At 38.2% G+C, this 20,131-nt stretch overlaps 1 protein-coding gene across 5 annotated transcripts in view; it reads right to left on the reverse strand.

The window, feature by feature from the left end:
• PALLD (palladin, cytoskeletal associated protein) overlaps positions 1–20,131 on the reverse strand; it is a 193,579-nt gene that overhangs the window by 29,019 nt on the left and 144,429 nt on the right. For 4 of the 5 annotated variants that reach the window (XM_037377182.1, XM_037377202.1, XM_037377192.1 and 1 more), the window contains one exon: positions 9,001–9,696. The exons of the other annotated variant lie outside the window; for it this stretch is intronic. In XM_037377182.1, coding sequence (XP_037233079.1) covers positions 9,001–9,696 — 696 coding nt within the window. The remainder of the gene's footprint in view (positions 1–9,000; positions 9,697–20,131) is intronic. 5 annotated transcript variants of the gene reach the window in all.

Below are 20,131 nucleotides of genomic sequence, written 5' to 3' on the forward strand. Positions count from 1 at the left end.
TTAGAGGTCACCTCATGATGAAACTCAGGAAAAATGTTCAAAGCATGACAGCAATACAAATGGAAAATTAGCACTAGCACATGAAGCATCTCTCAAGAATCTCTGAGATTAAAACTTGGACAATAATACCATTATTTCAAAAGGAAAAGAAATAGAATTCTGGGACATATTACCATAAGACATGAAACCTCATTGTTTTCCTTTATTCCTTGATGTTGGACACCAAATCCAGTTTTACCACTGCACTTTCAGAAAAATACAGCAAATTGGAAAGTTTTAGAACAGAAAACTGTCAGATGGTTTTAAAAGCATAGCCATTGTGACAAGCTATGTCACACACACAAAAAGAAAATCTTGTTTATTTAGTCAGGAAATGTGGAAATGAAGACAGAGAGGTGAATCAAACATAAAACATGCGAAAATAGCTGGCATTCAGTGGTTCTCCATGTCCACTGAGGAGAGTAAGTAGACAACAACTTGAAGAACAGGCCTATCTTAGACAAAAAAAAAAGAAAATACGCAGAACTTTCTCCACCCTCCAACAGTGACAGTTAAGCACAGGAACAAGTCATGTAGGGAAGCTAAGGAATTTTATTTAAGAACAAGGTATGCAAATATTTTAGCAATGGCCTGGGGATTCCTGGTGGCTTTTAACAGGAGAGGCAGACTCCCTTACAACGATCTAGATCTCTTTTATGTGCCAGAACACCCTGAGCATTGCACAGTGGGTGTGGAAGTGTCATTCAAGACCTGGTCAAGGCAACTTGCCTGAAAAACAGATTTTCCTCTCTTTACTTACATTTACAAATAAGTATTTAAGAAAGGAAGTAGTGGGTTTAAAAATACAACTACAAAAATGAGTATGTGTCAAAATTTCTTCAAATGCCTTTAGAAAAACCTCTCTCTCTCTTTAAGACTCTCTTAAAACAGGACAAAAAAAGTAGTGCAGGAGGAAATGTTATTCTTCCTGCAGATGCTCTATTTCCACCCTTTCTTCAGAATCTCTTTCTTTCTCTACATACAGACACTTTAAAATGTGTATATAAATATATATACACATACATACCCTCACACCAAGTTAGCTCTTAAGACATGCATTCTTGAGATGAATTTCAAAATGGCTACAAGGCAACGGCAACAAATAGAAGATCCTTGGTAAATCTATTCTCCTAAGCACAGATCCATTCAGCTTGATGGATGGTTTGCATGTCAAGACAGACTGGCAGCAAACTTCCTTCAGCTGTTTTTGCAAATATTTTTCACTATCATTACCAATCCCTTATCTGGATGCATTAAGTTCCTAAAATTTGTGTCCTCCTTAATGACTCCTCAGCTTTCTTTTCATCTTTCCTCAGGGATAATATCAAACAAAACATTGTGCCAATTAATTTAGGTATTTTATGTTCACTCTTTGCCTGATGCAGTTTTCAGAGTATATTGTGTGTATTAAGATAGCAGGAGATAGCTGGAGAAGGCTTATTTCAAGATATTGACACCATTAGTATCGAACACACAACCACCACCACAAATGCGTACAGAAACCATCAGCCTTTGAGAATCAGGCTGCAGTTCACATAGATTTTAAACATCTCTGAAACATGCATCACTTAAGTTGCTGAGGGCCTAATACAGACCTAGATAAAAGCACACAAGTCTGAATTCTTTTGGTCAGAAAGGGCAAAACAGAATTGCCAAAACTCAGTCATCTTAATTCCCAGAGATTTTTTTACAGCAAAGATTTTTGCAACCTCGGCTTGGCTCTCCTTAGTTTTGAATATTTGCCCTAACATTTGTTTAGAAAGAAGGCCAAACCAGCAGTACTTTTCGTGTTTTAATTACACAGAGTGCCTGCTGGATGCGATTCCCCCTTTTCCTATGTACCTTTTACAGTGTAAACAAGGGCAACAGGCTGGCTGTTGTTATCCTTCCAAGAACAAATTCCTGTTTGCAGCCAATATGTCTCAGTTTCACAGAAATTCCAAATCAATTCTCTGGTACTTAGGTAATGAACAGTAACTTCTTTTTCCCTTTAAAAATAAAGCCTTCCAAAAATACAACTAATTCCCGCCCACTTAACACGTTTTTCACTTACCATAAGAACAAAGTTACTACAAGCAGTGTAACAGGTCACAAACTTTGAAGCTGCAGCTGCATATTAAAATTATTTCAGTCTGATCTTGTCATACATCCTGTAGAGACCAGGAGTCAGCTCTGTTCAGTAATGTGACTACATGCACCTGAATTAGGGGAATGCCTGAGGCACAGACCTGACTAAGGATGACTTGTACTAAAAGAAACAAAGGTAACAAAAGTTCAATTATTTCTACCACCCAAAGTTATGAAACTGTAGTTGAAAAAAAAAAAATAAATCATGCCTCTGCACTGGATAGTATCAAGACCAACATGAATAATATGTATTTCTGAACAAGTTTGATCCTCCTTAATAAGGTAACACAGAGAACCTACAAAACTGCACGCCTACCATAAAAAATTTATTTTTCTAAGGCTTATCTTTAAAAATGCATTTTTGCTCATTAAAAGAAGAAATACTACTTTTTTATTTTCCTGTTCAGTTCCTTCCCCAGGTGAGCAAGTTACCCCTCTGCCTCATGCTGTACTCGTTACTGTAGATACACAGGTGTCATCTGCTTTTCAAAAGATGATCACATATTTGGATATGAATTTTAAAAATACTACCTGCTTTGCAATCAGTAATCTTATCTGCATTTCTGATTGTTACCAGCATTATGGTAGAACTGATGGTCAAGAAGAAATCACTAAAGCACTAACTGCTCCTCAATGTAGAAAAGACTGGCACAGTCCTCATAGTCCTGAAATCCTGAGGACAGGTAACTGCCAGCAGCATGTGAATTAAAAGATACACTGAACTGAGAAAAGGTAATGTATCCAAAACACATACCTTTACTCCAGTTGATGAGATGCTACTGGTTAAGGTCTCCACAACTGTCAAGCACTGTACCTGGCTTCTGCATTCACAGACATTTCTGTGGCATTCAGATTTGCTTGAAATAAGGAAGTTATAAAATTAAGTACTCTGAAGAAAAATAAAATCTACAGACTAAAAAACCCCTAGAAAACAATGCTGCAAACAGCCTCCCTTTCTTTTCAGAGAGGTATATAGATTCATAGAATCCATTTAGGCTGAAAACCCTTTAAAATCACCTAGTGCCAAATGGCACTCCAGGACTGCCAAGCCCACCAATAAACCACTTCCCTTAGTGCCACATCTACAGTCTTTTAAATTTTTTAAATTACCTCCAGGGATGGTGACTCAACTGCTTCTCTGGGCAGCCTGTTCCAGTGCTTGACCACTCTTTCAGTGAAGAATTTTTTCCTAATATCTGATCTAAACTTCCCCTGGCACAACTTGAGGCTGTTTCCTCTTGTCCTGTCACTTGTTACCTGGGAGGAGAGACCGACCCCCACGTGCCTACAACCCCCTCTCAGGCAGCTGTAGGCAGCAATGAGCCCCCCCTGAGCCTCCTTTTCTCCAGGCTGAACACCCCGGTTCCCTCAGCCGCCCCTGACAAGACTTGTGCTCCAGACCCCCCACCAGCCTCGCTGCCCGTCCCTGGACACGCTCCAGCACCTCCCTGTCCCTCTTGCAGTGAGGGCCCCAAAACTGAACATGGTATTCAAGGTGCAGCCTCACCACTGGGAGATGATCACTCCCCTAGTCCTGCTGGCCACACCGTTTCATACAAGCCAGGGTGCTGTTGGCCTTCTTGGTCAACTGGGCACAGTGCTGTACTAATTCTCTTAGTTCAGGTCACTTGTCATCTTACAACATTCTTAAGCCTCTGCAAATACTATTTAGAAAAAAGAACTGGATAAAAACATCTCAAAAATTAAGACTTCCAGATGCAATATTTGTCAGGATTCAGTAGGTCAGTTACATAACTTACATAAATGGGAAAAGTAAATGTCCAGTCTTCCAGTCAGCGATACATTTTGCTCTAAAATGAAAGTTGGCACTGTTACTGGGAGACCGTTGCAAGCTGTAATATAAGATGGAGAAGTGTAGCTTTTCCTCAGAGTGGTCACCATCATTGCTAACTGGCTCAAGGAACTTACGGGTTACTGAAATACTTTCTTCGGTGCTATTTGAGATAAAATTCAGTGGACAAGTCACAGTGTACAGATGCAGGAATAGACCAGAAGCTCTGCTTCAAAGGGGAAAAGAAGTGCAGAGCTGTCTCTGAAGTTGCTATTCTCATGAATTCCACAGAATATCAAGATTGGGATTTAAGGTTCTAGAGATCATTGAAACAGCTTTGTTACACAGAATGATAAAAGCAGCTCACTTAGTTACATTTTACAAGATACTTTAGACAAGACTGCCTTCAAAACAACGTTTTCTTTTCCATTTTTCATTCTCTTCCAGAAAGTAGTAAATCTAGAGTCATGTTCTTTCACCAATTCTGTACAGTGAGATTTTTTGTCTGTTTGTAACTAAAGCAGTATTACTTTGAATGAAGATATCTACTTTAAGAAAAAGTCTATTCCAAGGAAAAGCATCTACTTTACGAAAATACCGTAATTTTTGATGTTGCTTTCAAAGGGATATACACATAGCTGACAATACATGTTTTTTATACTTAGAAAGAGATTTCATTTCTCTGTGTTGGATGACTCCACACCTTTTTGTAGCAGGATTTATATTCTTGTTATTTAAATATTCACTAACTAGTTGCTAAATCCTTCTCATGGGATTATTTTTGCTTTCACAAATGCTCACGTGAATTTACCAATGTATGTGCTTACCTAGAATTTTTAAGTATACCTATTTCTTTTCATACAGCTGCAATTTTTTTCTATGAACAGTGAAGACCAGAATCCAGCTTCTACAGGTTTAACCGTGGAGAAAACTTCCCCAATTCTAGGCTTCTGTCACATTAACTCTGCTCCCTGCCAGTCTTTTGTAACTGAAAGCTAACACATCCAACCACCCTAGAGTTTTCTTTAGGTAAAGAAAGAACTGAGATTTTTAAGAAAAGTATCCAACAATCTTACTCCAGCCAAGTTTTACCTCAGAAATAACTGACCAGTGTTCATAATTCCCTTAAGTACTTAATTAGCAATCCAGTTCCACTAGCACTTCTCTTTTGTTTAATAACACTATGCTCTGACAAGCCATGAATTTATCAAATCTGCCCTGTTAATAAAAAAAAAAAATTGTTATTCCCAAAGCTTGTTCAGCTAATACCACCACAGTCACAGCTTGTAAATACTGTCACTACAAAGTGTCTAGAGCTTATTGGAAAGATGGGATATGTACTTCATTCACCTGAAACATTTACCATACAATTGTTGCAAATAAATGCTTAAAATATTTAAAGGTAAATTAGTAGGTACTAATGACACAAACCTGCTTTCCATGTTTCAGATATCCAAACAAAATTTAGTAAATTCACATGTAACTGTTCCCATGATTCATGCAAGGCTTTAGGACCACATGTTCATAAAACCCCACAAAAAATCCCAACCCAAACAAGCAAAAAAACCCACCCCAGTGCAATGTTTCCAAATCCATCAAGTGGAGAGATTATTCATTTGATCAAATTCATTTAGATAATGCTATCACTTCCACAGAGTCTCAGGGTTCAAGCTCAAGGAAAATGTCAACCTTTAGCTGAAACATTAGCACAGTGTTTACTGTGCATGGGCCCACAGACCAAGTACAGGGATGGAAGAGAGAGTTAGAAATGTTTTGCCTCACCTCTTCTCTAACAAGAGGCACAACACCTCCTTGGATTAACTTCTCTTGTAAGTAGAACAAAGATGGTATGTACACTGAAAAGAAATGCCTGGAGGAAGCTGATGGAGGGAAGGTCTCACTCCAGGAGGGGAAATGAAGACTCTGTTGGTTTGTACACAAACACTGTGTCTTCCATTTTACAGAAAACTTCACCAATGCTGCCTTTGACCATCTCCAAAAACAATTACCTTCACCTGCAATGTTTATTACTTTACCTTTATTCTGTTGCTACCACAAAAGCAATCTGAAGAAAATAAGAATGAGGCCTACTAAGTACTGAATCTGAGAAGATCTATTAAGTGCTAAGATTAATGAAAAAAAATAACTGTAATATATGAAAAATTAAAAAATTATTCAATAGTTTCACAGTATGTCAAAATGCATGACATAAAAACAGTCTCCGGAATTTCCTTCTCTGCCAAGCAATGGTTTTTGGTAATTACAAAACACTCTGACAAGGTTAAATATTTATTGTTTTCTTTCAGATATTTGGCTATCAGTGTCACAGCATCCATGCCTGGGAGAGATAAGAGTAAACCACCATGGTAAAAAGACCATGTAATCAAAATACGAGCAGCGATTTATCAACCCTGAAATACACTCACAAAAAAAAGTTGAGAGAAATGAGTCACGAAAACATTGAATGCAGTCAGGAAAACTCTTTTAAGAACATTTTATCTATTAGAGTCACTTGATATGAAAGTGTTGAAGTATCTAAATGCAATGACACGTCCAAATTACTTTCACTAACGTAAAAATATAATAATAAATCATAAATTTATTGTCTAAAAAGGAAATCCTACCACTTCAAATACTGTATTTGGAGTCCCTAGTAAAAAATGTAGCTCCTTTCAATGAAAGGTATTTCATACTCTGCCTAGTTCACTTGCAGCAACCAGCTATCATATTCCCAGTATCACCACTGTATGACTGATCAAGAAGCAGAGACAAAAATAAACGGCTTAACTAGCATTTTAGATGCTGAGCTGAAGCAAAACTTTGAAAGCTCCAATTCATTCCTTGTGCCCAGTCTGTAGACCATGCTGTCAGGAAACAGTATCATGCTTTTCAATCAACAGATCTTGGAGGTCATGGAGTACATGGTGAGACTATAGGCTAAGCTTACGGAATACTATGAGTGGCTCAAAAACTATGTCTCAGAAAGACAAACATGTTCAAGAAAAGAGGATTTGTGAGGATGGAGCAAAAGAAGGGGGAAAAGAAGCAAAAAGTGAAGGCGGGGAGAAAACAAAAAGAACTGAGACTATAGCACAAAGCAGATGAGACTAAAAGCAGTGGGGGAAGGGAGGCAAGGGGAAGATTTGCTCAGAAGTGGTATGAGAATGATGGGAAACGGAATGATTTACTCAGCAAGACACACCAGATGCTAGTAACCTACACAGTAAAAAGGAAAAGGAGAGGCCAGGGAAAAATTGGCATCAAAAATACATAAAGATTTTTTTTTTTTTTTGCATTATGCAGTACGTCTTTTACCATGTTGTAGCATTATAATTCAGATGACAAATGCTCACTGTGTGTATATATATACACACATGTATATATACATAAATTATACACACATACATTCAATATGGTTAACATGATCCAGCTCCCATCTGGACTACATTTCCTGAGGGAATGCAGGCCAAACAGCCAACCACCACATCCTCAGCTCAGAGCCCGAGACTATTCCCTTGTCCCACGGGGACAGACACACCATCACGTGCACACCCAGACTGGCTGCTGGGCTTGGGGAAGTGAGGGGCATGGGGAAGGGGAAAGCATCCTTGCAGAGTTGTCTCTCCTTCCAAAGATCGAAGGGAATGAGGAAGAACACAGCTAATGCCTCAAGTGAGAACATGTGTGCGTGAATGTAGCATAACAGGGAAAGAGGGACACAGCCTCAAGCTGCTGCTGTCACCCTCGCAGCACACAGAAGGGAACTGGAAAGAGAATCCAGTTCCTATCCAGAGCTATATAGCTGTACTAGAGCCTTTCCTAGAAAATCGGGGGTAACTGCAAGCTTTTATGGGCTGTGCTTACCTGTCAAGCTGTCTGTAAATTAATCAGGTAACTTTCAGCAGTCAGTATCAATAAAGAAACTCAGCCAGTGCAAAGGACACAGTAAGACAGAAAATCACAACCATTATGAGTGCAAGGGCAAGCTGTACTATTTATTCTTTTTTTTTTTTCCTAAATCTGTTCTATGGCTAGATTCCATAATAAGACATATGACAGAAATCAAGATAATGAAATGCTTTTTAAAGCATATACATGATCTATTACTTTGATATCTGCCCACTTTCTTCCTTCTCTTCCTTTTCATATCTTGGAATGAAATAATAGAAGTTCCCACCGCAACAGTATGTAGCTGAGCAAGTCACCTAGATACCGCAGATATGTTTAGACAAACTTCTAGACAAAGTTATAAATAAGCCTTGGATACAGCTATTCTCATTTTTGTTCTTCAGCATGTCTCTTTGTTCTCTAAGGATGGAATGAGAGTCTAGTGCCAGTGGAAAGACAAACTGATCTATGATAGGAGCTGACATGCTCCAAAATACTATTTTGGCCTTTAGAAAAGACAAAAGGGGAAAACAAGTATGCGGAGTTGTTAGGGGGAGGGATTCTGTTTGTTTTTACGCACTGCTTTTCTAAATCCCCTCCTAAACCCTTTTCCAAAGTTCCTCTGAACAAAAACTCTAGCCGAAAGTCAATATATCATTATGACCACTTTGTTGTCTGATGTATAGGTTAATACCCTATACCTTCAGTATCACAAAGGTATAGGGACTTCTGAAAAACACTCTCTCTACTTGGTATTTCTCTACATGCACACGCAATAGGAACATAGATGCAGATATCACTGAATATGTGACTTTAAAAGAACTGGGTCATGAGAAGGGTTTTCTTGGATCTCCTTCCACTGCCCTGGGCATGCAGAAGCTTTTGCTGATGATTTCATATTTTCATCAGCTCCAATTTAAAGCTTTAGCTTCTCCTCTTTTGTGTTACTACTGTGGGACTCCTTCAGAACCTCACTTCTGTGAGGGTTAGAAAACTATATCCCATCTCTAACACAGAGACATTTGCAAATAATTGACACATCTCTCCCTCTCAGGTAGCAGGTAACAGCAAAGACCCTAGAAAAGTATAAAATGAAGCAAGTACAATAATCTTCAGTACAGTCAAATGCAAGGAGCTCATTAGCTGATACTTACGGAGGCATCACTCCTTTCGGGAGGCCTAATGCGTTGACAGAAATGGGTGGTGGCTGGGATGGCAGCATGGAGCTGAGAAAAGCTGCTGGAGACTGGCCGGAATTAGGAAATCTGGGAGTTGGAGACAGGCTGTGGGATGGTGAAGAAAGTGAAGGAAGAGGAGGGGGTGGAGGAGGTGGAAGTGGAAAGGAATCACACACCGGATAGGTTGCAGTTGGACTGAAGACAGGTGGAGGGGGGGGCGGAGGGGATGGAGAAGAAGGAGACCAGGCGTACTCCCCTTCTGGAGCAAACTGCTGAGAGAAAGGGGGAACAGGCACTCTCCCAAACTGTTTCTGAGAAGCAGTTGGAGACATAGGAGAAGGAAGGCTGGATGTAGATGATCCTGAAGATGGAGTCACGTAACCTGAAGCAGGGCTGATGTTCTGAGCAGCAATGAACTGCTTAGGCCGAGCATAGTTGAAGGAGCTGGAAGACTGCATGGTTGGGGACGTATGAGAGTTAAGAATACTCATTGGCTCAGGAGAGGTGACAGACTGGCTGGACTCAAGCTCCTGGAAGGAGGGGGGAGGAGGAAAGGAAGGAGAAGAGGGAGGGTGCTGATGATGATCAGGTTGCTGTTGGTGACGATACCACTGGCCACTTTCTTGCTCCAGACGAATTTGGTTCTGCAGCTGCTGTATTTTTATAGGGTCCCTGTAAAAGGAAAAATAAGACAAAAAGATGATCAGACATGCACTGCTGGCTGGGAAGGAGTAAAAGTTCCACCGATCTATGGTGTAGGAAAATCAGAAGGCAGGGAAATTCAAAACATTTGCATATCTTGAATATCTCTGATTCTTCAGAGCTAAAACACTGCTACAAAAGTCCCTTTTTTGACCTCAGGAAGTGGGGAAAAATGGATGTCCATAATAGAAGCTGACATAACCTTAAATTCTTATAAAAGGTAACTTATAAGACAATTTGAAGGCTGTTAGGACATTTTAAAGGAGCAATCCAGATAATATAAGTATTGGTAGAAATGTTGAAGTTCTTAACAAGGTTTCATTTCTTGCTTATTTCATTCAGTGGCCCTGTTTCAATAATAAGCCTCAGATATTTACCCAGTGACAACTTCAGACTTAATTTCTGCTGTAGCCTCCGTGGGCCAATCAAACATACTAGTTACTGTCATACTTTTAATAAGGTACTCTGAGACAAGGGACCAACTTCTGTTTTAGAACCATGCATCTATCTGTAGATGAGCAAAAATTACTTCCAAGAAACATCTGTAACCTAAGGAAATAGTAAACGGACCTGCCCCCATATCTTTTTTATTCCTACTTTTTTTTTTTCTTTCTCCAGGCTTTACTCTTAACTGTGGGTCCTAAGACATATCTTAGTAGATATTAAATACAGTTCTGAGAAATTGCTAATTACAGTACTATCTGCTCAAATAGAAATGAGAATGTATTTTAGAAATGCAGACATTCACTAGCTGAACAATAAAGACTAAAAAACTAATATAAAGGAGCACTCAAAACTGTTAATTAAGGTTTTTTTTTTTAAAAAAAAGGGCAAAATATTCAGCAGTGAAGCAAACCAAACCAGACCATGCACTGGTGGGATTTTTGTCCACAATACATTTTTTTGAATGACATGGAGATCAAAATTAACTGTGTGGTCTATCATTTTAAAATACATCAGACTGACCTGTCATGTTCCAGCTGGAAATCATAACTTTATCTCAATACTCCAGATGTTCACAAAGTTTCAGCACATGCGCATATACCTTTTCTGAATATTTAATATATAAATACTTTATTATATACAAGTGTCTCATTGTTTATATATCATTTAGGTCATTTAAGCAGAAATTTTAGCAGCCATCTGCTTAATGCATGGCATATGAATGTATGATTCTGGCACAACAATATACTTTTGTTGGTAGCAACAAAATTAGAAATGGTAATAACATCATATTTTCTGCTCTAAAGATTAATTTTGATATTCCAATCATCCATACTTCCTAGCAAATGTTTTCTGACAAGTATTCTGCTTATGATCTCAGGCCAAAGGAGATTGTTTAGATAAGAAAAAGGGGAGCAAATTTGTTCAATACAGACAACTGAAAAATCAGTTCTTCACATTTAACAATTTTTTTTTCTTTTTTGCTATGAAGATGGTTCAATTATAGCAACATCAATCATCTCACCAGCAATACATACTTCAGTACTTAAAAGGAGACTACATTTTCCTTTTTAATTAAATCAGCCACAAGAACATCAAAATGATGCAGTTCACTTGTAAATTTTATAATTAACTTTTAAATGTTAACAAGAGTCTCTAAATCCCTTTCAGTTCAACTTTTTACTCCATAGGACATGGGCTAAACCTTAGTCTTTGATTTTTGCTAAATTACATAAAAGTGTCCTTTCCCTAAATGAGCTAAAGCAGGGGTCCTCAAACTTTTTAAACAGGGGGCTGGCGCGCAGATGAAGGGCCATAGGTCATCTGTGGCTGCTCGGTCCCCCCCCGCAACCCCGGGCGGGGGGGTTCTGTAAATACCGGGGGCCTGACTGAGTACCCTGAGGGGTCGTATCCGGCCTGCGGGCCGTAGTTTGAGGACCCCTGAGCTAAAGCAACACAATTTTAGTTCCTATCATCATTTGACCTTCTTGGCTGATGACAGAAATACTTCAGGTCACTTCTGACTGGAAAGTCTTGTAAGATTACTACTTTCAGCTCATTTTCTGTCTTTAGACTGACTATTTTCAGACCTACTGTCCAATTCACCTCTAAAATTATTTTGAAATAATACTTATTCTATTTTTCATCATAATCACCCCCAATAATTTATTTATTTCAGAGGCACTAAAGTTAAAAAAAATATGGAAATTTAGTATTGTAAATGGTGTGTTGAATATAGAAGAAACCTCACTGTCACCAGCACTCCTGTGCTTACCCAACATGTGCTGAAAGCAAATCAGAGTGTCTTCTCTTGGTCCTTTTTGATTTTCATTGCCAAGTCACATGGTGATGTGCCCAGCCAACAGCATTACACAAATGACCATCTATGGCCCTGTCAATGCTAAGTATACTAACAACAGTGCCTGCCACCGAACTGCTGCTGTACCAATCAGGGCAGAAATAACGATCAGATGCAGGGTATGTCTACAAAAGGTTGGCAGGCAAACATCAGGCTGCTCTGATCTCACACTAAGTTTGACTTGAGGCCACAGGAATATACAAGCCTGTAAGTCTGGGTTTATTAGCCCAGGACAGCACTAACTCAACTTGCAAAGCTTTTGATCCATTTAGTGTCCAGACAAATCAAATCTGCTTGAAAAACAACTTACAGACATAATCATTATCATATCAGTCCATGTAGCAAAAAACAAAGGCATCCTCAGAGCAAATTTTTATTCCAGTGGCGGAAATGCACAATCCTTGCCTGCAAAGGAACGTTCTCCAACTCAGAGCTATTCTTTTAAATGGTAGATACAGCCCTATACTTCCTAATTTCTTGAGCAGATGTATGCTAGGGGATGTGTCATTATGAAGAAGAAAAGGAAAAAAAAAAGAATAATCAACTTACAAGTGCTCCTTTGCAATGACACTGACAGCAGTGGAAGCTCTACATGTAGGTAGGTCCCTGAAAGGTAACACTGCTGTGCCACAGGTATCAAGAGCCCAGCAGTCAAAATTATGCAAGTGAATTGGTCTTTTATGTTGCCCTCATCAGTAGGAAAACAAAATTAAGTTTTTTAATGAGATTACAGGAAAAATTAGTTTAATTGTAATTACATCCTCTTTCCAATTAGCTAAAATATGTTTTGTAATCCCAGTGTTTTAAAGGGCACACATGCTTCCAGGGAACACATCAAGCTTGTTTAAACAATAGAGAATAAAAATTGTTCTCTTATGCAGTTTTTGGTTTTGCCAAGTAATTAACTATAACAATGTAAGAATTAACATTTAAAAGGAATTTTTTAGTAGAAGTCAATCAGTGAATGGCAAAAGTAAGCAATTAAAAAAAATCAGAACTAGCATAAAGCAAATACTGAGAAATTTCAGCATCACTGAAAAGTAGGCCTAGTAGTACATAAATATTTTCACAAGGTCTGCTTCAGTGTTTGCAATTTTCTTTTCAGTACCAGATATTCTTAACCAGGATTTGTATATATGGTTTCAGATGTTCTAATAGGTATGATATAACAGTTAAAGAAATGCAAACAGTAAAGCAGTAATATTCTAATGGAAGCAGACATTAGTTGTAACAGAGGTGAAGTTTCTGTCCTGCATTGCCTGCAAAACCAGCTGTATGCACAGATTCAGTTCTTGGCACTTGGAACCTGCTCAGTAAGGTGATGACTTTCAGACATAAATGATAGCGAGACACATTTGAAAACAGATGTTCAGAGGGAAGATTAGAGGTTTCTTGGTGGGCAGCTACAAAATACTATCTTTTAAAAAGCAAAACACTGTGACTGTATGATTGGACAGAGATGATCAGAATCTTCTCTAAGGATGCCAATATATACAGCCTATTTTAATAGTTACTCAAGAATTCATGTTCCGAGGTATGCACTTGATTTAGATTATAATAGGCTGATTTATCTTTGTATCTCATTTTCATAATGTTTTTTCTTCCTGATACCTTCTTAGTATCACACTGTTTTGAAAATTAATAGAGCAGTCCTTGACTTTGAGAACTAAACTGGTAACAACCACCATCAGGAACTGTAATCCAAGTGCCTGGACACATTGCTATGAAGGAGGGGAGATGAGTAGGTGGTTGTACATCTCTGAAAGTCTCAACAGGAACTGGCTACTGGATTGCAGAGGACATTACAGCAGATGGCATTTTCAGGGATGCAAGAAATCCTTCACACTGAAGGTTCTGTCAAGCTCATTCACAGACATGTTCCCAGTATTAGGATATGCACCAGCTTCATTTTTATCTTACATCTCTGGGTTTGTGAAGAGCATTAAAAAAAATAAATTAGAGGAATAATGCCCCTCGTCTGGGAAGCACCCTAATATTTGCAGTTTAATCATCAACTCTTCAGTATAACCTGGTCTCTGTACCTTTTGAACACAAAGGTTCATATGGAAGCTTTTCTAACCAAACTATCAATTCTTGGAGGGAGAGGTTCTCCAAAGGTAGCGGAATGCTGTCCAAGCCTTGAGGGAACCAGTCGTACAACAAAATGAACCCTATCCAGGTAGTGTCTACCACAAAGAGTGGTAAGGTCATTGTAGTTTATTCAGTGTTTTACAACACAACGTACGAAGTAGATTGAAATAAACCACCACAGATAAAGAACCAGGACTAAATACTTCTTTCTGTGTTATAACATTCTTAAAAATCCTGATTTTGGCTTCTTGGCAGACTAACTGGGTAGCTGGTAGGCAGAGAAGGAATGGAGAATTGGAAGCCGTGGGAACTTATGAGCTGCTGTGGTTCCCTCACTAGATAAGATTCAAAGTGCTCCTGCATCTGGGGCTCTCAGGCAGCTGGTGGCATGGCAGACTTGCCAGGTAGCTGTTAAGCTAGCTCTTAAACTTACTGCTTAATTTGCTTTCTACAACCACAACATTTGTATTTTACCCGTATAAATGGTACTGTTGAAAATGAGTGATTTTCTAAACTTCTGAAAGTTACTATTTAAAAGAGTGAAATGCACATACCAACACATCCAAAATTTGACGGTAGTCACTGTTACCTGGAATTGTACTCTGACAAAATTCCTAAGATAATTCAAGGTTTTCCACCAGTTTTATCAACGTTTGAGAGTTGTTAAAAATGAGGAAAAAAACCAACTAGCTAGCAATTAATTAACAATTGTACTGAAAAGAAATACTCTGAATACAAAAGTAACTCTAACTACCCTGTCCACTGAAGGACTATTTACCCATTTTCAGAAATGTTAAAAATGTACATGTATGACAACACAAGAAGGTGAAGTAAAGGGAGAACAGATGCCCCTTTTTACAAAAACTGTACAGAGTATTCAACACACAGACAGACTTCAGGCTGTATTAATACAAGTATATTTACTCAAGCATTAAGTTTCCTGATGCTGAACAATTGCTTATATTGTGAGAAAGAAGTATGGACTGTTTTAAATCCTGAATTCACATTTATATAAGACTGGAATTATAAAAACTAGAGGGAGGAAAGACAAAAACAGAAACCAGCACCTGTTTGGGTTCTACCCGGCAAATATCCAGTGATATTTTTTGTCTATACTGATAGATTTCAGGGAAGATGCAGGTTGTCACTACAATTTATTCCTCATACTGAATAACTGGAGAGCTATAACTAGGAACCATCTCCACCAGCTGCAATCTTTTAACATTTTTATTACTTGCCCTTCAAAGCTTAACAATCTGAAAATGCAGATTCACAAGTAACAATTTCCATATTTCACGTTAATATACAAGAGTCTTTATAATTAATTTCACTGTAACCTAACACACTCTCGAGAAAATCACTATGGTAAAAGATCTAACAGGTACTGTATTATGAGCACACTATGAAACTAAGCTTGATTTTTCATTCGAGAGAAACTTCATACACACAGAAGGGAAACATAAGCCATCTGTATTGGATGCATTTCTCTTGCAGGGAAATCCTGTTGCAATTTGGCTGTAAACAACTTTTCTGTCTATCTTAAAAAATTGCAGTTGTACCTGTGCCCATTTTCCATTATGGTTTGATTATCTGTCAAAGCCATCAAGGTAATTTCTGTACTAAGGAAATCAACAGTAGTGACAGTGCCAGTATTCAGCAAACACAAACAATTCTTTCAGAGACAGGAACCATTTTTCATCTCGCTATACCACCGCGGGGACATTTTTCAAAACATGCACCAGTGAGATAACATGTTCATTTTGGGTACAGAAAGAGAGGAAATTGTGCTCCTGTGCACATTCATTGTTCCCAAAAGTCATAAAGACACAATAAAGCTTTAGCAAAATGGCTAAACTTCATACCTCTGGTAGGATTAGATCATAAGAAGTAGTCTGGTAGTCAAAAATCTGTCTGGCTTGGTAATTCAATAGTGTTACATAACTAGTGCACAGAATATCACAGTGATGGATGTAAGAGTTAAAAAAGGACACAGATAACAAGTTTTACTGATAAAGGAAGCAAAAAGTGTTATGTTATTAAGAGGTAGATTGTAACAAGGCATTCATAGCAATACAGGTTTCCATTTACAGCTGAACTGGCCCAAAGCCTAAGAAATCATGACTTGGAATGCAGGAGTGAACTGGTCTGCAAATGGACAAATAGGTCTTCTGCCTTCAATTGTGCTACACCATGTGGAAGGTTATATTCTGTGCTGATTGGTATATATTCACAGAAAATATGGGGAGAAAAAATATATATCAAAGTTTGAAAAACTGTACCAGCCTAAACCCAAAGGTGAACAGAAGAGAAGATGGATGGCCATTCCTCCTGTTCTAGATGTAGTATGGTACATTTTCTCAGTGCTGCCACTGGAACAGCACATGCACAGTTGTCTCATTTATGTATCTATTTATTTTACATTTAATATATTTGATTAATGTGATGCTCTATAAACAATCACTTTTCATCTACCAAAGTTAGAAGATTTGCTTACTTTTATACCTACCCACCAACAGTTACAGTGGGCTTAAAACTGGGCCTCTGTGTTTTCAATATTAACATTCCAGTACCTGTCAAGCATCTGTTCCTTGGGTTGAATGTAAAGATGACTGCTTTGTACTATTGAAATATATACCTTTGTGAAGAAGAATGAACAAAATATTAAAAAGAAAATAAATAAATAGGGTAGCTACTGGATGATCTGATATTAAAGGCAGCACACAGTGGCTGTCAGTGTGTTTTTAGGAAAATTAAAACTTTTACTATGTCTTAAAACTACTTAAAGAAATTAAGGTAGTTTTAGAGTCTAAATTCTAGGCCCTTTCACCAGTCATTCTGTATTAACAAACAGTTAAGACATTTGAGCAAGTCACTGCCTCATGTAAAGCTTGGATATCACCAGCTGACACATCAGTAATCTACATTACTGAAACTCACTGGAGGTATGCTACTCTTAAAATACCTTATGAAAAGAAAACACTGGAAAGGAAATCAAGACATAAACCCAGGTATTTATATGAAATAAATATATATGTATGAGATTATCCCACTATGACAATATGACTTACTTCAGATGTCAGCACCATCTCAGTACCATAAAGTTTTAGTACTATACCATTCTTGCTGAAGGCCTTCTATACACAAAAAAACCCCCCATCAGTAACATACACTAACTTTTACAGAAGGAGGAGAAGCACCAGGAAGTAACAGCAACTGCTAAAGACAGTAATAATCTTTCAGCCTGGTTCTCAAGAGCACTGGAAAGTGAAAATAACGCTACAGCATTACTCACAATTTTTGTGACATTTATTCAACCAATGTGGTTCTAACACAATTATATCTTGTGCTCAATCCAGTGCGGAATGCTATACTCCTGTCATGCAATCTAGGTTGGTAATCTCAGTGAAAGTTATGGCAGTGAAAAAGAAAGATACTTAAAAGGATTAATAACTGTAGTCACTCTGCATGCTGCAAACTTCCTAGGGTATCTGAAGTTACTGCCATATTAGGGATTGATATCAACCAGAGACATCTGCAGATCTATTGGGATTTTTCCTCTCAGATGCCCTGTTAGACAGCCTTTTAAAAGCACTGGTGAAGCCCATATCATGCATTAATTGGAGAAACAACAGTCTTTCACTGCTTCCCTGCCGTCAATCTTTGGCACCTGAAATGGGAAAAATAACTGCCTCCTACATGTTACATAGCTGCTTGGCTTCAGCTGCAGTTAAAGAGTTTGTTCAGGTATGGATAAAACTGCTTCAGCTTTCTTCCCCAAACAGGCTAGCTGATAGGCAAAGCTCTGGTTAAGTGAAATACTTTCTTGCAAAGAAAATGAATATAAAAAATAGCTGGAGTGTTATCAGTGTTCCCAACTGTTGCAGCATTGCATGTATATATTTCTGCAGAGAGCTGGAAAATGCCCAGCAGGCTCATTGTGGGCTACACTTATCACAGAACAGAAGAAAAACTCCTACATGCACTGGAAAAACAGCAGCAACAGAATATCTTAGTAAAATGAAAACACTAGACAGTGTGGCAAATGTACCTTGTGTCAGCTATTGCATTTAGAAGACTGAAAAGAACTCTTTCGTAGACTTGGCTATAATAGTAGACATAACTATCTGCTCACATAGACTGATAACATCTTTTTGGTTTATTGCATTTTTTCCCCTATCAGCAACTTTCATCAGTTTCAGTGATACCTGCCTGATGGAATACGTCTGTGGCCAATTTCGTATCAGGAACAATCTTTTAAGATGTGGATCTCCATTCATCTTGCTGAAATGATTTTGAAAATAAGAGTTTATAGGACTCTGTCACTTCTTATCTAGCCAGACATGTACTTCAGAAGCATGAGTTTGGGGATTTAGTTGGGGTTTTTTTGTTTGTCTTTAAAGGCATCTTCCCGAAAGTATAAGAGGCAAGAAAAATTATGATACTCAAAATGTTGCTAAAGCACCCTTAGATATGCATGGCTACTGCTTATTATAACTGCACAATAAACATAATTATAATGGAGATATCTCAGGCAAATCCCAAGGATTTGGTAGACTTGCAGCCTTACTCCATGACTGAATTTTATACCTCACTGACATTTTCCTGTTGTTACAAAACAAAAAATGAATACCTATCAGCAGAATTACTGAGCAAAGGCAAAATCCACCCATAATGCACACATCACTGCAGTCAAAATACACTTTTAAATACTCAGAATACATTCTGCTCTCCAACAGATTGAACAGACCTGACCAGAACTAGTCACATTCCCCATCATCACAAAGAGAAACAATGTATCCTGAATTTGCACTTATTTGGACACAGACACTCAACTTTAATTAGCTTCTTGCTCTGGCAACACCCAATTTTAAATAGTATTTCCCAGGTAAACAGATGAAATGGTTTTATGGTGAGAATTTAACATTTTTTTTTTAACTGCTAGGTAACTGTACAGTGCATTGTTCTGAGAAGCTTAAATGGAATACCTTACATATAAATGATGGAGCAAATCATTGCTTTTGTACTTTTGCGTGGAAACACATTCCATAAGGATGATTCACTTCAAGTACTATTTGTTTCTTAATTTATCAAGTAATCTTGAGCATGGCAGACTGACAGAGTAGGGACTTCTTCCCTGAATTAAACTGTGCCTTAAGTGATGCATAATGACATAAAACTGATGGAATCATACAGGTAAACTGTGTAATGACAGACACTTGCTATGACCAGATACTGTGCCAGTAGTTCTGAATGCCTGGTCCCTTATCTAAACCTGTTTTGAATCTTGCTTAGCTCTCAGTGAAAGGAGTCAGCCTTCTTACTCAGAGAAAACAAGAGGAAGGACCAAGTTGCCTTTTCCCCCGAATAAAATAGCAGCCAACATGGTGACTGGCCAAAAACAAGCAACCACAAAGACTGGCACTACTGCTAAGAGGACAGTAAAGGCACATCTGCATTTGTGCCTTAGTGTGGATCAGTAATGTGCTTTTGAAGCAAATCTCCAGCCATCTCCACCTGCTTGTTCTGCAGTTCGTTTCCTGCAGAAGTCTCCCAAGAACATGAACTGATTTCCTGTCAAGCGAAACCAATGTAACAAACTCCAGCCACTAATGGGCCTCAGTCCCAGGGAGCAGACCTAGAGCTAGTCCAAAGTGAAAAAACCAAACCACTCCCACTCAGTGACTCTGAAACCTGTGGAGATATCATGCCCTCAGCACATTTTTTCACTCTACAGAGCCACTCTTGTTTCTGTGTACTACTTGCTAACGTAGGCTATACATACAGACTAGACGTATAAAGTAGCATGAGGTGTCTTGCTAAACCACACAATCTAGAAGGCTTTTAAAAATATGTATGTATACCACAAGAGATTCTATTCTAGCCTTATAGTTTGTCTAAGTTTCAATTTCTGGGAAGTTGAACACATATCTTGCTAAACAAATATGCTGCAAATTAGTATCTTCATTTAATTTATAGGGTTTCTTGAACTATTTTTAAGTGTATAGCATATTG

This window comes from Falco rusticolus, chromosome 1, assembly GCF_015220075.1.
Source record: "Falco rusticolus isolate bFalRus1 chromosome 1, bFalRus1.pri, whole genome shotgun sequence".
Taxonomy (NCBI): Eukaryota; Metazoa; Chordata; class Aves; order Falconiformes; family Falconidae; genus Falco; species Falco rusticolus.